This window comes from Protopterus annectens, chromosome 5.part1 (genome assembly GCF_019279795.1).
Source record: "Protopterus annectens isolate FY-2018-M chromosome 5.part1, PAN1.0, whole genome shotgun sequence".
NCBI lineage: Eukaryota > Metazoa > Chordata > Ceratodontiformes > Protopteridae > Protopterus > Protopterus annectens.
The window spans coordinates 259,206,524-259,231,631 of NC_056736.1; the positions used below are offsets into that span (position 1 = coordinate 259,206,524).

Sequence of the window (25,108 nt, forward strand, 5' to 3'; positions counted from 1 at the left end):
CAAATTTGTAAGGACTTGTGGAGTTTTTTTAGAGAGGATAAGAGAAATAGAATTTAATGAAAATATTTTAATAACCGTGGATGTTGAGGATCTGTATACCATAATACCACATGAATTGGGGGTGGTTTTGTCCATTTCTTTCATGAAAAAGGATAGAGCAGAATATGATTAATGTATATGAATAGTTATTCAAGATGAATTTCATCTTCTTTGAAGGACATTACTTCTTGAAAAAAACTGGGGTAGCTATGAGGTCCCCGGTAGAGTCCTTATTTGCCAGTACAGTAATGGTGGAATGGGAAAGAAAATACACATTAGAGGGGCCCTTCAAGAATTCTATTAGATTTTGTGAGATATTTGGATGCTTTATTTATTATATGGAGGGATGCAAAAGAAAAAATATTACCCTTTATTAAATATTTGAATATTACTACAAGCTTTCTAAAATTTACATCACAGATTAAAGAGAGGAAGATGGCATATTTGGATGTTTTACTGGAGAAAGATGTGGATAATAAAACCTACTTGGCACGTATTTACAGGAAGCCCACATACTCGCTCTTTTTTTTTTTTTTTTTTTTTTTTACATTTTACTAGTAACCATCATATGGCTCCGAAACGAGAAGTGGTGAAAGGGCAATTCGTAAGAGCGGCTAGGATGGTTACAAAAAAGTGCAATTTTTGAAAGTCTGTGAATTGTTAAGGAGTATGTTTGAGAGAAGGGGCTACCCATTGGAATTAGTGAATGAATTTTTAAATGAAGTGGTAGACAAAAGAGCCATGGTTACTTTAGTGGAAACACAGGAAGGGGAGGTAATAAATAAACAAGGACAGGACAGGGATTGAAGTAAGTTCAGTTATGCATTCATTACCACTTCTTCCACAGAAAGTTATTGTATAAGGAGGGTATTGCATACGAGCATCTGTATGACATTAGGAAAGGAAAAATAACGAATGCGTTGTATAAGCATATACGGGGTTGGCCAGAACATGCATTAAAATTTACAGTGCTGGAAAGAGTTAATCGGAGTACTAGAGGGGGCCCTTGGAAACTTAGACTAGAAAGGGCAGAATTACAATGGTAATTTGTTTTTGAATGCTGGTAGCTGGCCTGGATTAATGAGTACTGCTCAATTAGTAAGTGTGCGCAGATTAAAAGCTTTGGAGAGGTGAGGAATTTTAAAATGAAGGGGGGGTAATTTTGTTCCATTATTTTGTTGTTCCACTGTTTTCTTGTTTCAAGTTTTTAATAATTTTAATATATGCATATATATTTATATTTCATATGTTTTTGAGAGAATATAATTGTAATGAATTTTTTAACCTTTAGATAATCTATATAAAAATATATAATTTTATTTAAGTAATAAGGGGAAGGGAAAATGGTATTGGCCATGAACGTTTTCCCTTCAATTAAATTTAATTGGGGGGATGGAACTCTGAAGATCACATGACTTTAATAGATTTAACTTAAAAGGAGAGAAAAAATGGTGGTTTGTTTTTCTGAAGAAGTCCTGATTAAGCAGGAAGAAAACACTTAAAAAATCATGACTTACTTTTAAAAGTGTTGGTTGTTTTATAGTTTTACGTAACATTAAAGTTGTTGGTGAGCTCGGTGGACTCTGTGGCGTTTGTGTGCTTTTCGTGATTTGAATCTGCTGTGGACATTTTTGGAATAATCTTATCCAAATATGCACATCCAACGTGTGCAGCACCGTTTCACTGGCAGATTGTGGAGAATGGAATAAAGTGAGCAAAGGAATAGCCTTGAGGGACAACTCATTTACCACTTTGGGTATAAAAGATGGGATTAGTATGTAAGGACACCCTGTCCTCATGAAGTACCAAAAAAGAGGACAAGCTATAAGGGCTTGAAGCTCCGACACCTGTTTGGCAGAAGTAAGGGATAACAAAAGAATAGTCTTCCAAGAGCAATGTTGCAAAGAAGCTGAAGCTGCAGGCTCAAAAAACAGCCAGTCATTTTCTCCAAAACATAATTAAGATCCCAAGGAGGAAGAACAGGCTTCCTGTGAGGCCTAATATAAAGGACACCTTTAAGGAGGAGTTTAGCTTCAAATCTAGAAGCTGAAGGAGGAGATAAAGGCAGGCAAGCAGTGATGGCTGACAAGTAGGCCTTAACAGAAGAATAAGTCAACCCAGCATTGAGCAATTCACATAAGCAAGAACCAAGAAACATCCACAGAAAGTGGATCCAGGTTACAAGAAAGACACCAAACCGAAAACCTTTTCCATTTTCCCACCCTTAAGCCTCCCTTTCACAAATCCTGTGTTACCCTACCTCTATAACTAGAGCTATATTTTAGAGCTGCAAGCCCATTGAGTAGCTCTGGTTATAATACAATCCTCGCCCACTAAGTGACTCCCTCCTCCCAGGTCTTTTTCCCCTTGCAAATCTAATTCCATTGTAGAAACTTTCTCGCAAACATCCATTAGACTCTACACTTTTGTTATATGATAGACAAACATCCATTAGACCCTATACTTTTGTTATATGATGGACCCATTCCCACCCCACTACTTCCATATATTTCTAAGCTGCCCAACATCCCATTTCCTTTTATACTTACCTTAACAATCAGCACTCCACTGATTGTTTTCCCTGCACACTGTTCTTCTCTGGCTCTTCCCGCTCTGTTCGCCCTCCGGGCTCACTCTGTTCCCCTACCCTGCCCCCAATTTCTACCCGCCCCCACTACTACTGAACTTGTACTACACAAACCCCTCCCCTCCTGAATTGACCACTCCTACTAAACTCTCTCATCCTATCATAACTTATCCCCCACACATCCTTTCACTCACTCCCACTTTCCCCTACACTTAAAACTCCTCCATCACAACTCCTATGTTTCTCTCGGGTCTAACTACCTCCATACCCACCATGTATCCACCTACTCCCTCCTCATCCCCAAAACTGAAACTTTTGTATTACCTCATACCCCCACTCATAATACTTTTACCTCCTCACTCCCTATGAAATGCACCACCTGCCTAATTTTCAACACCCTACTTCCAGCACAAACATCTACATCCAAACACACACCCTTCACACATTTCAACTCCACTTCCATACCCACAGCACAACTCAAACTCCACTCTATCCTATACCACCAAAATATTTAAACCCAAGAACTAAAACCTATTACCAACTCCTACTAAAGTTCAACAAACTCTTACAAAGCTTACGTAACCTCACAGCTGACGGTGACATCCATCCTAACCCTGGCCCAAGCTCAACTACCACTAACCCCACAGATAAAATCCCTACCAACCTAAGATGATCACTTAATGCCCCAAAATCTTTTTTTGTGTGCCATCTAAATATCAGAAGTATAAATAATGAACTCCACCACCTACATGCACTCCTAGATATACATTCACCAGACATTTTCTGCCTAACAGAAACCTGGCTTAAACCCTCTATCCCTGACAATGAAATATTACCACCCCACTACAGTATAATAAGACAGGACCGTAAAGGGAAAAAAGGAGGTGGAGTAGCCATCCTATATAAATCCTCTCTAGAGTTATCCACAATCAGCACCCTGCTTGACCTAACAACTACCAACACTGAAACTATAATCTCAAGAATTCAACTTAACAAAAACAAATCAATAAACATAGTATGTAGTTATATTCCTCCAGGCAATAACATTAACACCTTAGAAACCACACTCCAATGGTTATTCTCAAACCACCCCCAAGAAACAATAGTACTTGGAGACTTCAACATTGATTGGACAACTTGTTCAGCACACATCCCAACCACTCCTATTAACTTACATGGTTTCTCACAAACTATTACACCCCCCACCAGAATCAACAAATCTAACAAAAAGGAAAGCATTATAGACTGGATCTTAATAAATAACAAACCCCAGCTCTACAAAGCAGGCACCCTACCTGAGGATATGAGCGACCACCTCCTAACCTACATAATTAGAAAGAGACAACATGCCCCTCCACACCACCTTTAAAACCCTCCGGTACACAAAGAACTTTAACCTAAATAGTTTCCAATCTGATCTAGGCCTATGCAAATGGGCCAGTCTTAAACTTCTACCCCTTGACCAAGCAGTTTCAGAATTCAACACTACATTCCTAGCCATCTTAGACAAGTATGCTCCCACACGCAGAATCAGAACCAAAAACAAAATAGCACCATAGCTAACCAATACTACCAGACAAAAAATTACTAACAGAAATAGAGCATGGTCCTCATGGAAAGCTACCAAATCCCCACAAGCCCACTTAACATACAAGCAGGCAAGAAATGAAGCTAAAAGATCTACACTATTAGATGAGCAAAACTACTTTTGCAATTTACAGCAAAAGCATCAAAATCAGCCTCAAAAATTCTGGTCTGGTCTAAATAAGCTGCTCAACCCAGGTAATCTTCTACCCCAACCCCCTCATCTACCATACAACTACCCCCTGATTCAGTAGCTAATAACTTTAACACTTTTTTTCACTGAAACCGTCAAGTCCCTAGCCAATAATCTATCTCCCTCCTCTTCATCTACCATCCCTCCTACTCACACATACCCCCCACCCTTAAAATTTGAGCCTATCCCCACTGACTACATCAAATCTTTACTCAAGAAATTAAAACCTACCACCCTTGCAGCTGACCTACTTCCCGCAGAATTCCTACAAAAAGCTGCTAAAGAAATAGCTTACCCTATCTCCATCTTAATCAATCGTACAATCCAAGAATCCTACATCCCCTCCATTTGGAAAATCGCTCACATTCTTCCACTTCATAAGGGAGGTAACTCCACAGAACTCTCTAACTACAGACCTATCGCAATACTGTCTCCCCTAGCCCAAATAATGGAAAAATGCATACAGAAGCAACTATTAGCCCACCTTACTCACCATTCTCTCCTAACCTCATCCCAGCATGGTTTCACACCAGCCCACAGTACAACCACTGCCCTTCTCTCCTTCTCTCACACAATAAATCACAACCGTAATCAAAACATGCTCTCCTCTGCCCTCTTCCTCGATCTATCAAAAGCATTCGACATGGAAAATCACAACTTACTCTTAGAATCTCTAAAATCACTGTCCATAGATAACCCAGTATGTAACTGGTTCCACTCATACCTGAAAGATCGACAACAAGCTGTCTTGTGGAAAGATGAACTATCCCCCCTTCTACCTGTCACCCTTGGAGTACCCCAAGGTTCTATTCTGGGTCCCCTTCTTTTCTCTATATTCATCAATGATCTGCCTGAAGTCATACCACAGGCAACTACCATGCAGTACGCAGATGATTCTACTCTAATCTGCACTGCCTCTACTCCCACAGAATTACAATTCATAACCCAGACTACCTTCAACAAAGTAGAGAACTGGCTTAATAATAGTCTTCTCTTATTGAACCCAAACAAAACCAAACTACTACGTTTCTCCCCCACCCATAAGCTAACACCACCAATAATTACAGTATTTTCAAACAATGGCACCATAATCTCTCCTGAACCAAACACTAAACTACTAGGTATAATCATTGACAACAATCTGAATTATAATGCCCATATAGACAAAACCATAAAAACAGTAAATAAAAAAATAGGCTCCATGTACAGGATTAAGAAATTTCTAACCCCAACTGCCAGAACCGCAATAGCCCGCACACATCTTCTGTCTTCTCTTCTATATGCCTCACCCATCCTCACTAATCTATCTAAAGCAAACCTCAACAAAATCACCAGCTGCTATAACAATATAGCTAGATTTGCCACAGGCTCCACATACAAAACCCACCATTGTCATAACCTTCACAAATTAGGCTGGCTAGAACTTCCCAGTCAATTATTTTATAACCAACTCATAGTTGTACATAAAATCCTCTACTAACCTACCAGTACCCCTAGTCTATCTAAACTTATAACCACCTATAACAACCTAACATCCCTACGCTTATCCAGCAAAGTGCTAGTACAAACAACCAAAGCCTACAACTCAGCTGGAGATTCATTGTTTTCCAACTCTGCTGGTAAAAAATGGAACTCCCTGCCTCCAGAAGTAACCACTAATAGCTCCTTCCCTCAATTCAAAATTTCCCTGAAAACACACATGCACAGAGTCTGGCTATGTCCATGCCTAAATCCCAACTAACTATATAAAGTAGATTGAGATAATCAAACTATACAAATGCTCATATCTCAACCCTGACTAACCTAAAAACACACCAATAAACATTTTAGACCAAACTTGGCTCTCAATTGTGGTTTCCCTTTTCTCCTTCTTAGATGACTATACTACCATCTCTATTTCTTCTTCATCACTCGCTAACTGAAAATTCTTATCTTTCAGACACACCTCTCTAAAACTGTTTTTTCCCTGTATATTTACTGCCTAAGGTTAATGTTTTTATCTCCTATCTACTAATATATATCTTTTGTCCTTGCCCAACTGTTAACCTTATAGAGATCCTTGTAACCTGCATTTTTTAAGTAGTATAAATAGATTCTTTGTTAAATTTTAGGTATGCTATTACCTAAATTTTTATTGTTACTAAAGTTTTCATAACTTGGAGCTTTTCTCCCCGGGCCTCCGCTGTAAATGGATATATATCCAGTCGGACTTTTCCCGGTTAACAAATGTAAAATAAAAATAAAATAAAAATAAATTTCTTAGTATTGGGTTTGCTAGCTTCCTGCAGGATCCTAAGCAAGTCCTCCTTTTTGATTTTACATAGACACCTATCACCCACAGAGTCAGTTGAAGAGTGGGTAGGTGGGGATGGATGAGAGATTCCTTGTCTTGTGCGAGTCTGTCCACTCTGTGGTAACTTTTGTGGTGATTGCCCTTAGCTAAATGAAGAAGAAGAGGGGAACCCAATGCTGTTTCGACCAAAAGGGAGTCCCCAACAAGATTTTGGGGGCATCCTGTTGAAATATGAACAGGACTTTTGGAATAAAGAGGAAGGAGAGAGAAAGCATAAAGAAACCTTCCATTTCATGAAAGAAGACCTTGGAATCTGGCAGAAAATGGAGGAAGTTGTCTGTTCAGAGGGGAGGCAAATAGATCTGTTTGAGGGGTATCCACTTCTGGACAGTGCCCAGAAACTCCTGTGAGCCATCCATTCTTGGGATTGAGTTAAGGACCTGCTTGGAGTGTCTGCCACAATGTTTTAACCTGAGAGAGTGTAAACTGCCTGAAGAGTCGCTTAATACTGAACAGCAAGATCCCATACCAGGAGTGCCAACTAGCAAAGAAGAGAAGATCTTGTCTCCCCCCCCCCCGTTTGTTTACATACCACATCACTATGATGTACTCTAAACACCTTGAGAGGTCAGTGGAAGAAAAGAGGATGAAAAGCCTGAAGAGCCAGTAGAAGGGCGCTGATATCTTTGAAATTGATGTACTCTCCCAGCTGAAGAGGAGACTAGACCTCCTGCACCTTTATGGAGTCAAAAGCTGCACCCCATCCCATGTCTGAAGCATCATCTTCTGAGAGGGAAGATAGATGAAAGGGTTTACTATCAAAATACCGACGTTCATATGGTCGATATTCCAAAAACGAAAATTTCCTGCATGAATACTGAGTGAAAATGTCGACTCACTTGATCGACATCAACAGATTCAACATTTATATTGAAATTGGAATGTGATGGCAGTGTAGGTGCAAACATATGTTATACACCTACACTGTCATTCACATTTTAGCAGGGGGGCAAGCCCCAAGCACCCCCCCCTGTGAGGGGCTACACCCCTTGCAAATTAAATATTCTAACTCCGAGATCGCACTGCAGTGAGGAAAGGGATAAATTTCCCAGTCCGCACTATACAGTGACTCTACTCAACATCACGTTCATATCAACAAATGCACACTTGCATTCACTGATATGTAATCTCTATCTCCTAACGTTCGGCAACACAGAAAGTCGACTAACATTCGTTGGTTCAACATTTTGATAAAAAATCAATGAAAGAGTAGCCCTGGATTAGAAAAAAATGCTGGCTCCACCAGTTGAGTTCCTTCTTGAGACAAGGAAGAAGAGAAACTACAAATTCTAGGGGATGAGCTTGCTGAAGCCAAAATGACTTCAGGAGCCACTGAAACTTCCTCATGTGAAGTTTGGCTAGAGGGGGCATAGGAATGGTGGATGACATGAAACCCAAAGCTCTCAAACTTCCTGGCTGCAATGAAAGGCAGAGGAAGAAGAGTTTTGAAAGAAGGAGTTGAGGGTCAAGGCCTTGGGAGGAGGCAGGGATGCCAGCAAAGGGACAGTCTGAATCCTGCAGCCCAGGAAAAACCTGGTCCTGAGAAGGAGTCGGAGAAGACTTTTTGAAGTTTATTGCTCTGAAGAAGAGATGTGGCAAATAGAGATTTTGCCACATGATCTCTGGAGAGGATGTCTAAAACAGCAGGTTGTCCAAGTAGGGAAATACTTCGATCCCATGAAGCCTGCAAAAAGCAATCACAGGTGCAAGGCATTTGGTGAATATCCTTGGGGCAGTAGAAAGGGCAAAGCAGAGAACTGAAAATGCCAGGAAGCGACAGAGAAACGCAAAAACCTCCTGAAAAGGGTATGATCCAGAATATGAAGATAAACATCCTTGAGAACTAGAGCCACCATATAAGCCTGAGGAAGCAAAAGAGGGAACCAAGTCTGAAGGTACAACATTTGAAAAGTGGGCACCTTCAGAAAAGTGTTTAGATGAGGTCTAGAAATGGTCTCAAAGTGCCCTCCTTTCTGGATACTAGAAATCTCCTGGAGTAAAACTCACTCCCCTTTGGGACACGGGCACCTCTTGAATAGTTGAGTCAAAAGGTCCCAAAGCACCAGTGGAGGAAAAAGGAGAGTTGTTCCCAAGGGGGCTGAGGAATACCCATAAAGGGGGAAAGGTATTTCCACACCATGAAATACCCCTGGTGAATAATGGACAGAACCCAGGAATCCGGAGTAATCTGTAGCAAAACAGGAAGAGAGAGAGAAACTAAGATAGGAAAGTGACTGGGAAGAATAGGATAGTCAGACAGCACCTGGTTTGTCTGGAAAGGAAAACTTTTGAGACCCTGAAGTCTGAGTAGCCTTAGCAGGAGGAGCCCACTTGCCACCATTCTCATCCTTTGGAGGAGGGTGAGATTGCCTGCAAACAAAGGCTGGCTTATTGGGGTAGTTTCTCTGAAATTTCTTCTGCATCATAACTACTTGTGAGAATGATGAGCTACCTGGGAGGAAGGCCCTAATGGGAAAGAGCAGAATATTTACCTTCAGAGTCTGGAAGATCAGATATAACCTGTCAAGCCTGGGACAGGAGAGCCAACATGTACCTGGACATATGGGTCTGATAATTAGCCTTAAAAGCCAAGGTAGCAGAGTTGTAAACCTTGTTACGTAGCCTTTCTATGGTTCTTCTGTCTTTGTTAGAGGGCAGCAACTTGGGCGAAGGAAGCAATTGAGAGGGCGTGTCATAGGCAACAGACACCACTGAGGGGCAGGACATGTACAAACATTTGCAGTCCTCATGCACCCTGTAAAACCTATCTGGTTGCATGGAAGTAGGGGGGGTTGAGAGTCTGGAGCTTTAGAAGCATTGGAAAATGCATCCAACAAAGCAGCCAAAACAGGAGGAACAGCAGAAGGTGTAGGATATTCCATCTGCAGCAACTCGTAGTACTGCTTATTAATCTTGGAGACCTGAGCACAGTCCCATTTTAAAAAAAAAAAAAAAAAAAAACTTCCATCATCCTGGAGATAGTGTCCCCAAAAGAATCTGTTTCAAAGGGAGTATCAGGAATGGTAGATTTCACTTCCTCTGACCCATAGTCCAAAGGACAAGGAATTTGAGAAGAGTAAGAATTTGAGAAGAGTAAGCAAAGAATTCCTCATCGGAATCCATCTCCTACTCAGAGGACTCCTGTTCCCTGGGTCTTTTAAGGGAAGTAGAGTACCAAGGGGGAGCTGGAACAGAACACCCTGAGGTTTCAGTGCCATCCAAGCACTAAACAAACCCTGAGTGAAGGCCTGCCACTCATTCTCTGGATCCCTGGCGGCAGAAAAAACATGTTTAATTTTCTGTTTTCTTTAATGGGATGTCTGCCTTATAAAATTTGGGAGGCTCTGACCCAGCATAGCATTCAGTACTAGTAGTAGGGACTTCTCCAACTAAAATCTGAGGAACACCCCTAGGTCCCTCAGAAATGATAAACCATGGTTCCCCCGGAATGTCTAAAACTGACATCTGCAAAGCCTCCTCTGATATGCTTAAAGCTGGATCTTTGCCGACCTCTATATCTGTCGTAGCAGAAGAATCGGACAACAAAGCCAGCCAAACCTCCAAGGATTCACTTACCTCGGGAGAAATGTCCAGTAGTGGCTGAACAGTAGAAGATATCAGCCTAGGTTTCTTGGCCTTCTAATTCCCTGACAGCTGTCCTCGGGATTGATGTTCCTTCCATCTCATCTTTCGTGAGAAGTTTTAAGTTGGTGATTCTTAAGACAGCACCAAAGAAAGTCTGCTTCTCAAAGTTTTAGGAACAAAAGCCTGACAAAACAGGACATATGGTTGTGCAAGGCATCAAGGCAAAACAACTGTTCATGGTGGTCTTCATGGCGAATTTGTCTCCCACACTGGCATTTACCCTTGGTTACATGAAACCCCACAGGCAACAAAAGGGTACGTGCCCCATTGTGGTTCCTTTTTTACTTCTTTGCAATGGCTCAATGAAACTAGCAACAGAAAGTAGGCGTTCAGACTGATGATCAAGAGATGGCATTTGGACTGGCGGCAAAGAAGTTCTGAGGATGGTACATCCAGATGTCACTTTTATGCCCTATGCTATGCAAGGAGCATATGTTTGATATACGGCATACCTTAAAGCAACCCAAGTTGGTATACTGGCCGGACATCTGGCAGCCCTAGGCAGGAGATCACTAAAGTTATGAATTACTGCAACAGTGAAATGGAAGAACATCTTTGATTAATTGCTTGCACCTGCAGACAACTTGTCAGCAATGTGGGGGTAGGGGGCAGCTAACAGCTTTGCAGGTATCTTTGTCTGTTTCATGTAGAGCACAATGTACAGAGTTCTCTTGGCCAGCTGCAGATTTCGTGTCTCTTACTGAGAGCATTTGCTAATGGGTGGAAGGAGCTAGTAGCTATACAGATTCAAGAAACTTAGCATTTTCATTCACATGTGTACTGCTCTTGAGCCAACGGCCATACATGTTTTTAGTTGCACACACAAGTGAATGTACTACTACATTTCTTTATAGTACAGAAGTTTGCTCATCTCGTTTGGCCTTGACTGTAACATGCAGCCTTATGAGTAAAACTACCTTTAGGATTTTTTTCTGAGACATTAAAATATGTACCTCACAAGACATCTGCAGCAGCTGGAAAGGCCACAGAAGTACCTCTCAAAGAGGATTATTGGCCTCAAACAAATGCCCTACACCGACCTCCTCAAAAAAACTCCAGCTTTACCCCATAGCATATCGCCTACTCCGAGGTGATCTCTGCGTAACATATAAAGCTATGTCAAACCCAGAGCTATTGGACATGCTACACCTAAAGAAATCCCAATCCCTCCGAGCTACATGCTCTAGGGACCTAAACCTTGTCACCACAGTAAACAGGACACGCTGGAGGGATAGATTCCTGCCCCAGAGACTTCCTATACTCTGAACAAGCTACCCATCTATGTCAAGCAAAGTTCTTCATTAGCACTCTTCAAGAAAAATCTTGAGTGGATGGGAAATAGGAAATGCACCCCGGGGATCACTTCTATGTCTCTGCTGGACAGTGGCACAGGAAAATAACTTTCTTGGGTGGCGTAAGCTATGGAACCTTGCTGGCTAGGCTTATGTAGGCCCTTGGGTCGACAGCCTAGTATCTACCTATGAACATATGACTCTAGGTTTCAGAGAAAGAAGTAGATGTTTTGTTTACTGTTACATTAAACCTCACTGTCTATAGTTTTTTTTTTTTATACTAAATATACAAATTAGTGAAAATAGTACACTGTGCAAACAAAAAGCACTTGTATAGTCTGATGTAGCATCTTTTGTGGGAACAGAATGCAATTAGTTTGTGTTACTGAAATAAAAAGAAATGCCTGTAAATGCTAGGAGCCTTAACCAAAAGTTCCGCATGCAACAAACAGTACTTACCTTGAAAAATGTAGATGTATACATCATCAGAGACCTGGCTCAAGACTAGTCAAGTGCTCTATCACTGGAGGGTTTCAGTACCTTTCACTCATATGGGCCCACCGCATTAGAAGAAGGCACTAAAGGTGAAATTGTGTTTATGTTCTTAAAAAAAAAAAAAAAAAATACACCTCCAGACTTGTTGTCCAAGATGACAGCTTGGCACTTTTCCATGCTCAGCCTAGTGTAAACAAATCCTTTTATCACATCTTGACTAACTACAGGACCCCGCTATGTCCCCATGGCCCATATCTCCCACCTAACCAGTATAGCATAACTATGTATCAAGTCAAATATCATTCTCCTAGGAGATTTCAAATATCCTACCACCAATTTGGAAACTTGTACATCCTAAAAACATGTATGCACAGAGAATTCTAGAATTCATAAATATAAACTGCCTGGACCATTTAGAGTACCCCAGCCAGAGGAGATAAAATCCTGGACTCTCTCATTACTAGTATGGGATAGATCTCCTCTGCCTATTGAAACCTCCTCCTTGGTTAAATCAGACAACCATTCAGTCACATTCACTTTGTCTGAAGCCAGAAGCATCCTGCAGTATCTCCATATTTGATGACTATACAAAAGCTAATGTACTAAAACTGAGTGACATGACTAAATTCAAAAGTTCCTCCCACCTTCATGAGCCCACTTCTTATGAGAAATCCTTTATTGGCAGGTTCTATGCACATGTAAATATTGGCATAGATTTTCTGTTCCTCAATTCAAAATTCAAAAAAACCCTAACGTAAACCTGATTTGCAATAAAAGAAAAAAATCCTTGCATGCATGCAAAAATAATCTGACTGAAGCCAGAAATGCTCTTGCTAAATGAAACAATGAGCTCTATGTCATAATCAAATTAACCAAAGCCATATATGTGATAAAAATAGCCGTCCAGAGGAAAGAAACGCACAGCCTTTTTTTTAACAGTTAGAAATTTCCAAGATAATGCCCAGCGCTGTGCAGAGCTAATAGTGAATGCTAGCATGTACTCGGACACTGAGGACATATACAGTGTACTAGTGGACAAATTCAGCTTCAAATTCACCCCCCCCCCCAATATTCTTAAATCAAATACCCACAATCTGCTCTTGTCCTCAAATCTCAAAAGGTCAAGCTTTGAATGCACTATCCAGGGCCAAGAACATGCTAAATATGTGGGCCAGATAACGTATCCGGTTGTTTTCTGACAAGTCTGAAACACGAATAATCAGAAAAATTGTGTATTGCATTCGCATACGTAAACTGGACTAGTAAGCACTTGTTACCTTATGGACCGTACAGAACCATGCAGTGGATTTAAAAAGTGTACACACCCCTGTTAAAATGCCAGGTTTTTGTGATTTAACAAAATGAGACCACAATAAATCCATTTCAAAACTTTTCCCACCTTTAATGTGACCTATAGTCTGTGAAATTCAATTGAAAAACAAACAAATCTGTTAGGAGAAAAAATATAAAAAATAACAAAATGTACAAGACGCTGGTTGCATAAGTGTGCACACCCATAAATTAATACTTTTGTTGAAGCACCTTTGATTTAATTACAGCATTCAGTCTTCTTGGGTACACACCTGCCATCAATTAAAGAGACTCTGATTAACCCCAAATAAAGTTCAGCTGTCCTAGTAGGCTTTTTTCGTGACATTCACTCAGTTGCCTGCTACAGCAAAAGCCGTGGTTTGCAGAGAGCTTACAAAGCATCAAAGGGATTTCATTGTTGAAAGAAATCGGGAGAAGGGTACAAAATTTCCACAGCATTGGATATACCATGGAACACAGTGAAGACGGTCATCAAAAAGTGGAGAAAATATGGGACAATAGTGACATTGCAAAGAACTGGATGTCCCTCCAAAATTGAAAAAACAAGATGAAAACTGGTTAGGGAGGCTGCCAGGAGACCTACAGCAACAGTGAAGGAGCTGCATGAATTTCTGGCAAGTACTGGTTGTGTACTACATGCGACAGTCTCCCGTATTCTCTATATGTCTGGACTATGGGATAGAGTTGCAAGACAGATGCCTTTTCTTACACAGAAAAACATCCAGGCCCAGCTAAAATTTGTAAAACTGTGCATCAAGTCTCCCGCAAGCATGTGGGAAAATGTGTTAGTCTTATGAGACCAAGGGTGAACTTTTTAGCCACAATTCCAAAAGGTAAGTTTGGCGCAAAAACAACACTTTGCATCACCAAAAGAACACCATCCCCACGGTGAAGCATGGTGGTGGCAGTATCTTGCTTTGGAGTTGCTTTTCTTCAGCTGGAACTGGGGCTTTAGTCAGTGGATGGAATTATGAACAGTTCCAAATACCAGTCACTTTTGGCCCAAAACCTTCAGGCGTCTGCTAAAAAGATGAAGAGGAATTTCACCTTTCAATATGACAATGTCCCCAAGCATACATCCAAATCAACAAAAGAATGGCTTCACCAGAAGGAAAGTAAAGTTTTGGAATGGTCCAGCCAGAGCCCAGACCTAAATCGAATAGAAAATTTGGGAGGTGACCTGAAGAGGGCTGTGCACAAGAGATGCTCTCGCATTCTGACAGATTTGGAGTGCATTTGCAAGGAAGAGTGGGCAAATATTGCCAAGTCAAGATGTGCCATGCTAATAGACTCCTACCCAAGAAGACTGAATGTTGTAATTAAATCAAAGGGTGCTTCAACAAAGTATTAGTTTAAGGCTGTGCACACTTATGCAACCAGCTTATTGCACATTTTTTTTTATTTCTTATATTTTTTCCCCTAACAGATTTGTTTGTTTTTCAATTGAATTGTACAGGTTATAGGTCACATTAAAGGTGGGAAAAGTTTTGAAATGATTTATTGTGGTCTAATTTTTTATATCACAAAAACCTGACATTTTTTAACAGGGGTGTGTACACTTTTTATATCCACTGTATTTCTCTGCACTAATTGCCAGACTATCAGTAATTACATGCTGCATTAAAAGTCTACTCTAGTGGGTGATCACAGAAAGATATTTGGCTTGGCCTTGTATTGGACAGACTTTTATTCCAGGAACTCCAAGAACCTAAGTTCTCTCTCCATGAAGAAAACTGTTTTACAAGTACCGTCAGCTTCCACCCAGAATTCCTAACTCATTGTGTGCCAAAGTTGTCCTGTAAGCTCTTCTACCTTTCTCCATTGAAAACTGACCTGTCCTATGATCTTATTTATTCATTTTTCAATCTGCTTGTCCTTGGCAGAGTTCCACGTAGAAATCACTGAAAAAAAGGATAAATGTCATCTTTATACATCACATGATTGTCTTTATTCAGAAATTTTTAGACTGTTGCTAGACAGCTTGCATATTTACTCATTGGCTTGCATAAGTACACAAATGGTACCACTGATTTCTATGGATCCGTGACCAACGCAAGTTGATATGTTTTGATGTATCCATTTACTGAGTACCAAGTATTTCTTTACTGAGTAGGTGATTGCATCATTGTTCCTTTTACATTGTAATGACGAACAGTAAGCAAAGGCTACGTTTTGTTAATACACTTGTCTGCTTTTCTGTCCTGTTGCATTTTTGTCTGAGTAAGTTGGTTTTACAAGGATACAGGTTTCATTGCTTTCCTGTGTAATTTCTGCAAGCCTTTTTTTTTCATTAGAAATGAGTAGATATTTCAGTATTTCTTTCACTTCCTTTGTAGAATCACAAAAGACAGCCCATCTTTTAAGGATGATTTAGACGTTATGAAGTTCATTTGTAAAGAGTTTTGGAACAATACTTTCAGAAAACAGATCGACAATCTACGTACAAACCACCAGGTAGGGTTATCTTTTGTTTGGGTGGGTGCCTCTGAATTTTGCAGCTAGAACATTTCTTCTTGCAGAAAACAAATGATTTTTTTTGCCATTGTTTAAGATCAAAATTAGAAAGCATGAGAAAAAAATGTCTTTATACAAATGTGCTTTAAAGTTTGTTATAAATGTCAATGATTGTTTCTCCATATCTTTGTAAAAACTGAGTGTAAAACTGAAGCTGAGCTAGTTGTATCAAGAACAAACTTGTGGCTCAAAAATTCACTTTACCCATATAACCTAATTGAAGCCGACAACCACAGCTTGGGGAAGTGACATTCCAGCATGGCCTGTAAAAATATTTACCCCCAAGATCCTCATCCATAATACATGCTTTATGGGTATTTAGAACAATTCCTTAGTCCCCCCCCCCCACACACACACACGTACCAAAATGACTATCGCATTCAAAGCAACACTTTCCTTCCTAGTGCTGTTTTTTTGCATCATGATTTACAAAATGCGACCTTTCAAACATAAGCTAAATATGTAAAATGTGTGTTATGCCTTTTTGGCACTTTGTCTAGTGTCTTGTCCTGCATGGTAATAAATTCTTCTCCCCCCCCCCTTTATACTTGTTAACCAAGTAATCCCACTGGACTCTTCTTTTCTGTGGGGACCTTGGAGCAGCCGAGTTAAGTGACTTGCTCAAAGTAGGTAAATGGAGGTGAAAGGAATCAAACCCTTTTACCCCTGATGTCATAGAACAGCTCAATAACATCTAAGTATTAATCCTTTCCACTGGCTGACAAGGCAGTTCCCTTACTGTTTGACTAAGATGTCATTCACTGCTAGTGAAATGAATTGAGAACTCTGCTACAGGATGGGTTGTACTAGTTCTTAAGGTTGCCCAAGGTGGCTCTGACTAAGAAGAGTTCCTTTTGATATTAATTTCACTGTCTGACAATAAATGAAGCATAAGACTTTCGGCTTTTCACAATTAGGGTCTGCCACAGCGGATTACCAGCCCGCTGTTGATAGGCAGTGGATTTTTAGTGTCAAGTTGCCTGGTGTCCAACCTTCGCAGAAGACACGCGCACGCACACACACACACACACACACACACACACACACACACACACACACACACATGCGTGTGCACTCACGCACCTATCTGCATGTCTTTAAAGTTCACTCGACAGCAGGGGAGGACATGCAGACTCTGCACAGAAGATGCTCCAGATAAGAATCTAATTGGAGAACCTCTTGCCATGAGGCAACAATGCACATCCATGGCCACAATAAATAAACCATATGTGTATTAATCTTGATTATACTGGCTCAGGAGTTTATGCCATGCCAGAGAATTTCAGGGGACAATAGCTGGTGGGCTAAGTACTGGAACTTGCCTAATAATCCTGTCCCAGGAAAATATCCAGTCGTTGTGTTTTTTTTTTTTTTTTTTTTAATTCGTCTTAAAGATGCATCTTTCCTTCATGACATATTCTTTAATTATTTAATGCTTTAAACTCTGTTTTAGATCACAGAACCAGAAAATACAAGGTCAGCTGGACCCTTGGGCCATTTATGCTTTACCAGTACCCTTTAGTTTTTACCTGCTTTTTCAAGGCGCAACATACCTGTCATACCTTGAGTGCATTTGTGGATGCCCATCCATTGTCTTAACTCCTTTTTGTAGGATGAATGTGTGTTATATTGCTTAATTTGGAGTGGAGTTTGTTCCATAGAAGAATAAAGTTGATAGTTGTGAGGTTAGACTTGTAGGTCAAATCTCCGCCATAATCTTTTGGTGGTTAATGAGATCCTCAGCAAATACTGAGGTTAGAGTAAGTCTGTCATTCCCTGGAAAGTTTGTCAGTTTCTGCCTCATGTTAAAGTATTTTAAGGTATATCTGAGCATCTGAAACTGAAAAAATGAAGTTATTCATAATCTTCTGAGTAGTGAGTCCCTTGCTATGGAATCACAAGAAAAAACTTAGACAAATTAATTTCCACCATTTAACGATTTCAGTATTTTGAGTAATGGCATGCATGTTGTTCCTTCTCCTTCAGGGGCTAGTAGTCCACCATATTCATAAACGCTCACATAAAATAGTTGTGTGCACTACACAAGATACTTGTATATACTTTACTTTGTTTACAGGTGTGTTATCAGTGTGTTTCATATTTGTGGATTAAGTTAATAACATACCAGCCAACAGTTTTTGAATTGTAGGTGAGCATGCCAACTGTGAACAATATGCACTGTAACTTTGTCAGTGGCACCAGCAGCATATTCACTGTTTATTTGCTCTCTCACAGCTCCTTGCATACTTCCTGTGCGATTATTTGTATATTTCTCCACTCCACAGCTGCACTGTTTTGTTCCTGTTCCCAGTTATTTTTGGTTCCCCTTCAGACCGTTCTTCTGACTTGTGTCCATTGCCTGTCCACTCCACTGCTTTACCTATGGACTTTGATGCAGTTTTTCTAACTGTGGGTTATTGATGAGTTTTTGTGTCTTATAGGTTGCATTCTATACATTTTTATGGTAGCTGTCACCCAGTGTGCACTATACTAATGAATGGTACGTACTGATGTCAAGCACTTAGGGCCAAAAATGTTGCTGGTGACATGCAGGAGTCTCCATGTAGGATAAGTCAGTGTGTGTCCCATATATTTTGGTTTATTTTTATCCAAACATTTGCAGCTGCTGGAAGTCCATGTTTACATGCTGGTAGGTTAATACCTCAACTATGGAAGAAACCATTTCATTAAAGGCAAAGACCTAGCAATTCTGGGATAGTTCAATTGCAGTGCCTTCTTGATGTTTATGTGATGAATCTTCTGTGAGTGATCCTTTGGATGAGCAGTGACATTTGTTCACAGCCACTTTCAGTTGTGAATATTTAGCTGTTGACATCTGCTTTGTCAGTGGATGTATTCTTTCTCTGCCTTTATGTGCATGGAAGGATAATCTTCTAGGCATGCTTCCTACTCCATAACCATGTTATGGAGTGATGCATGATAGTTTTCAGGTTCTTTTTCTATGGCCTTGGAGAGGGGTCAGTTTTTTTCTTTTTCTAATGTATGGATCAGGTACTGTTTGTGCTGTCTTTGGCAGGAGATTACTGTTGGTGTTATTGTGGGACTGTGTCTGTTTCCATTATGGTGCTCATCTGCACTATACTCCTGTATTGAACATCAAAATGTGTTTTTGCATCCCCTTATGTGTTATAAGGTTCTGTACTGGTTATGTTGCTCTGTCTATGTAGAATGAGGACACCATCACCAGTGCTGCGACATGGGGTTTGTCTGTATTTTGTCTATAGTTCAGATACCCACAGTTCTGATAATATAAGTTCTGGCAGTACCCCTGCAATTTACTCTCTGATTTGCATGCTTGTGAATTGTGGACTAGGCTATGGATTACCATTTGCAGTTGTGTATGTAGCAACCCCATTGTACATGGGTCCCTTTCCAAATCTTTCTTGGCTCAAATTTGTATTTTGGATAGCCATACCAGCCCAGTGCAGTTGTCCACCCTATATTTAGGTTCATTGGTGTATACTAGGCTAATAGCCCTGGAGCCTTTACAGGCTTAGCCCAAAAAAAAAAAATCCCTGACACCGTGCCACCCGATGTTAGTTCACAGTGTCTCCATCCAGTAGGATAGCTGGAGTGATCCCTGGGGTGAACTTTCTGTTACCCATCTACTCGTCGAGATTTCTCTTGAAGGGGGCTAGTGAGGTGCTCTGCTTGACATGAATGAGAAGCTTATTCCAGAGTATGGGCAGTCTTTGAGATGAACCTGTCCCTCCAGAATGTCCTGTTGATTGTGGTAGTGAGGTTGTGATCTCTGGAGAGTGTGGTGCGGGAGGGGGATTGGGATTTCTTTAGGTGTAGTATTTCAAGTAGGGCTGGATTGGACATGGCTTTGTAAGTCAAGTAGAGAACACCCCTGAGTAGACTATAATGGACTGAGAACTGCTGAAGTTTCTTGAGTCTGTCCATGTAGGACATGTGTTTAAGGCCTAGGATCCTTTTTGTCAAGTACTTTTGTGGCTTCTCCAGCTGTTGTAGGTGCCTGGTCATGTACATCCCAAACTGGGCGTTGTATTTGATGATTGATTGGGCTAATGAGGGATGAGTAGAGAGGGATGATGACCTCTTTCTTTCTGGATGCAAACCCTTTGGTTATAAGATGTGCCATGTAGAAGGACTTTCTGATCACAGTGGCAACATGGTGGTTCATAGGTTGGCAACATGGTGGTTCATAGATTGGTACTAGGCTGTCAGCCCTAGGGCCTATACAAGCCTAGCCAAAACAATTCCCTGGCTGTTTCTTCCCATGGTATTTTAATTCCATGGACCCCTGTCTAGCAGGGGTGACTGATGTGATCTCCGGGGTGAATTTCCTATTTCTCATCCAGTCATCAAGGTTCTTTTTGAAGAGGGCAAAAGAGGCGCTCTGCTCGACATGTATGGGCAGTCTATTCGAGTCTGGGGAGTCTCTGGGTCAGGAACCTATCCCTCCAGCATGTTTTGTTCATTGTGATGACAAGGTTTAGATCCCTGGAGCGTGCATCTCTGAGGGGTTGGGATTTCTTTAAGCGGAGCATGGCCAACAGCTCTGTGTTGGACATGGCCTTGTATGTTGTATGTTAAGCAGAGATCGCCTCTGAGTAGACGATATGCGACAGTGTATAGGTGGAATTTTTTAGATGGTCAACATAGGGCATCTACTTTAGGCCTGTGATTCTTTTAGTGAGGTATTTTTGCAGCCTTTCCAGTTGTTGCAGATGTCTTGAGAGGTACATACAAAATGGGGCGTTGTATTCTGTAATGGGTCTGAGGGAGGAGTACAGTGGGACAATGACCCCTTTTTTTTCTCTTTCTGGATGAAAAGCCCTTGGTGATGAGGTGTTCCCCATAGGATTTCCTGACTGTTGTGGCAATGTGGTTATCGAAGGTGATACCACTGTCCACCTGTGTCCCTAAGTCTCTTATCACACTTATGGTGTTTGTACTGCCACCTATGTGGTAATTCACGGGTACATGTTTGTTCCCAAAGGGGATAACTATACATTTCTTGGCACTGAGCTTGAGCCCATGGCTCTGGCACCAAGCATCTGTTTCTGTAAGGCCCTTTTGTAGAATATCCACATTGTTTGGGGATTCAGTAATTGCTCCCAGTTTGCAGTCATCTGCGAACTTTGTTAGCCAGAGTCCCTTAGTGTTGGCCTGTACTTCAGAGAAGTAGATGCCAAACAAGAGCGTTCCCAGGACTGAACCCTGAGGTACTCCACTTGTCAGTTGTCTGGAGCTGGGTTTGGTCGAAGGTGAAGTGGCTGTCAATCTGGGTGCCCAGATCTCTTATGGTGTTTAGTGGGCTCCCATCGACATGGTAATTCATGGGAGCTGAGTTTTTTCCATAGGGAATGATGACGCATTTTTTTGGTGTTAAGCTTAAGGCCATGGTTCCAACAACAATCGTTGGTCTTGGAGAGGCCTTTTTGTAGGGTGCCTATCACTTGGGGTGTTGATAATGACTCCTAGCTTGCTGTCATCAGTGAACTTGGTCAGCCAGAGTCCCTCTCTGTTGGTCTGGACTACTGAGAAGTAGATGCCAAATAGGAGAGGGCCCAGGACAGAGCCCTGTGGGACTCCACTCATGGACTGGTCGACAGTCTGACTTGGAGTCCGCAACTTTCACTTTGTGGGTCCTGTCTGTGAGCCAATTTGCAACCCACCTAGTGATATAAGAACTGATGCTTAGTTTGGTGAGTTGTCAAGAATACCCGACTGGGGAATGGTATCAAAGGCCTTGGCCAGGTCTAGGGAGGCTGTATACACTGCCTTACCCGTGTCCACAGCCTTGGTGACTGCCTTGAAGAAGTTAACCAGGTTCAGCAGGCAGGATCTCCCCTTGATGAAGCCAAAGTGTGTAGGGTCAAGATTTTGGAGATTGCCTATATCTTTGAGTAAGTCCACAATGATGCACTCCATAGCTTTGCATACCAGACTCGTCAGGCTAATGGGGCAGTAGTTCCCAGGGTCTGTAGTTGCTCCCCCTTGGTGGAGAGGGATGACTGTAGCATTGCCCCATTCATTGGGGACAAAGCCTGAGGTAAGGCTGTGCTTGAACATGGCACATAGGTGTGGTGCCAGTTCATTTTTTATTTCATGTAGGACACAGCCAGGGATATTATCAGATCCCATGGGCACTGTATTCTTGACTTTGGACAATGCAGCTTTTACCTGTCCCACAGAAATGGTGGTTACCAGGCTTTCTTCTAGTACTGCGATAGAGCCTTTGAAGGGGGAGAGAGGGGTAAAGTTGGCGCTGAATCTGTTGGCCAGCATGTTGCTTGTATCTATTGGCTCGGTATAGGCGGTACCATTGTGCAATAACTCAGAGGCAAATCTGGGTATTGCCTTGGAGGTTCTTAATATAGCTATAAAAGACTGTGCGTATTTTTGTGTCTGCTGCAATTCTGCCTTCATAGCTGGCTTTAGAGGATTTGATAAGGGATCTCAAATTTTTGTTGAGTCTGGTAAGGAAGTGTTGCCTGTCTTGTGACTTCATTTTTTTCTGCAACAGTTTCTTCCTTCTGTTGTATAGGTTATTGATGGCTGGGGACCACCAGATTGGCTTCCCTTTTTTTTTTGAGGAGAGCATCTTGGTTTGATATGGCAAGATCCATGCATTTGTGTAAGTGCTCGTACAGTCCATCGGTGTATGATTCGGCAGTCATGCAGCTATTTTCCATTGGCATGGGTGCCGAGAAGTTAGCCACCACTGTTTTTTAGGAGCCCGAAGTCAGCTTTGGAGAAGTTTTTCAGAGTGGTCATCTTTAGTGGAGGGTGTGGATGAGATGGAGATTTCCATGGTGATCGGTTTCTGGTTGGATTTAACCAGAGAGGAGTTGACTGTAGGTGTAGAGCAATGGTCTCCATGTTGGTGATAACGAGGTCAGGGATGTTGCTCCCTCTAGAGGGGGTCAGAATGAGCTGGTCCAGGTCATCGGAATTGACAAATTCCAGGAAGTGTTATGCCTGTACGTTGGTACTAGAATATCAGTTGATGGAAGGGTAGTTAAAGTTGCCCAGTATGAAAGTATTGGGTTGGACCTTGATAGATTCCAGGGTGCTAAGGAATGGATACTACCCAGTTTTTAGAAATGTGCCTAGTACTTTGTGTGCCTAGAGAGGAGTTGTGGTATTGTATGAGGAAGTAAGGAGTGTCAGAGAAGTATGTAAGAGTGGTACAGGATATGTACGAGGGTAGTGTGACAGTGGTGAGGTCTGCGGTGTGAGTGACAGATGCGTTTAAGGTGGAGGGGGGATTACATAAGGATCAGCTCTGAGCCCTTTCTTATTTGCAATGGTGATTGACAGGTTGATGGACAAGATCAGACAGGAGTCCCCATGGACTATGATGTTTGCAGAATACTGTTATCTGTACTGAGAGTCAGGAACAGGTGGAGGAGACCCTAGAGAGATGGAGATATGCTCTAGAGCGAAGAGGAATGAAGGTCGGCAGGACTAAGACAGAATATATGTGTGTGAATGAGAGGGAGGATAGAGGAATGGTGAGGATGCAAGGAGTAGAGGTGGTGAAGGTGGATGAGTTTAAATACTTGGGATCAATAGTTCAGAGTAATGGTGTGTGTGGAAGAGAGGTGAAGAAAAGAGTACAGGCAGAATGGAGTGGGTGGAGAAGAGTGTCAGGAGTGATTTGTGACAGACGAGTACCAGTAAGAGTAAAAGGGAAGGTCTATAAGAGGGTAGTGAGACCAGCTATGTTATATCAGTTGGAGACAGTGGCATTGACAAAAAGGCAGGAGTTAGAGCTGGATGTGGCAGAGTTAAAGATGTTAAGAATTGCACTGGGTGTGATGGAGGGTGGACACTATCAGGAATAAGTATATTAGAGGGTCAGCCCAGGTTGGAAGGTTTGGAGACAAAGCCAGAGAGGCACGATTACGTTGGTTTGGACATGTGCTGAGAAGGGATGCTGAATATATTGGGGAAAAAGATGCTAAGGATAAAGCTACCAGGTAGCGGGAAAAGAGGAAGGCCTAAGATGAGGTTTATGGATGTGGTGAGAGAGGACATGCAGGTGGTTGGTGTGATGGAGCAAGATTCAGAGGACAGGAAGAAATGGAAACAGATGATCCACTGTGGCGACCCCTAATGGGAGCAGCCGAAAGAAGATGTTGATGACTGTGTATCAGAAGTTTGCTAAAATGCCATACAGCTTACTGTTTGTCTGTGGTTTCTTGTATTATCGTCAAGGGCAGAAGTAGATAAACATCTGACCTAATTCTGAAACTACCAGAAACCTGCCTTAGCTGTGGTTCTGTTTGGCTTGTCTAAGTCTAGGTGAAGGAGCATCCACAACTATAACAAAGTTAGTTGGAAAAGGAAAAATGGACACGACCAATTTTTATGGACTTCTTTTGGTACTACGAGGAAAGGTGCTAATTCTCTCATTTTTGTTTTCTCATTCCTAGATCTCCTTGCTGGCCACAGTTACCACTTCAGTACCTTTTGAGGTCATTACAGGTGCCAGTGTTGACACTGGCAGATACAGCCATGCTTCATGCAGTGCCAGATACTGGATTACACCACAGCCATCTAATTGCACATCTACATCAGTGGTTCATTCATTGTCTCTGTTATCTATGCCAATGCTATCAAGACATCTTTCCAGCTCCAGAAGACCGGGTTAGACACTGGGAGGCCTTCATGTAAAGTGATTTTTATCTGTGCCTTTGTAGTTAGTGATTCTTTTGGACTTTGTGCCAAGGTCTTTTGAGGCCTAATGGGTTTACTGACATTAGTGTCCTTAATTGTGCATTTAGTGCCAAGGTCAATCAGCTTTGACCTTGGACACTTTTTGCCTGATTCCTTAGCTCTGAGAGTTGCTTCAGTGTTGATATCTACAGCAGTGTTGCAGACCATTCTGTACATGCCTTCCTTAGCATTTGTAATGTATGGCCTTAAATGAAGATGCTCTTGCAAGTACTACCACTGTGCCTGCTTGGCCGCAGGTTAGAGGGTCTGAGAGCCACTGGTGGGCTCTGTCTCATGTCCTGGAGTAGTTCAGCTTCCTTCCTTCTCCAATGAATCCCCGCCCCAAACTAAAGAGACAT

General features: G+C 41.6%; 1 protein-coding gene across 1 annotated transcript in view; it reads left to right on the forward strand.

Annotated features, from left to right (window-relative positions):
• LOC122803141 (trafficking protein particle complex subunit 6b-like) overlaps window positions 1–24,685 on the forward strand; it is a 54,644-nt gene extending 29,959 nt beyond the window's left edge. Inside the window, exons 3-4 of the mRNA XM_044072762.1 lie at window positions 15,857–15,974; window positions 24,467–24,685. Of these exons, the coding sequence (XP_043928697.1) occupies window positions 15,857–15,974; window positions 24,467–24,685 (337 nt within the window). The remainder of the gene's footprint in view (window positions 1–15,856; window positions 15,975–24,466) is intronic.
• The last annotated feature ends 423 nt before the right edge of the window (window positions 24,686–25,108 follow it).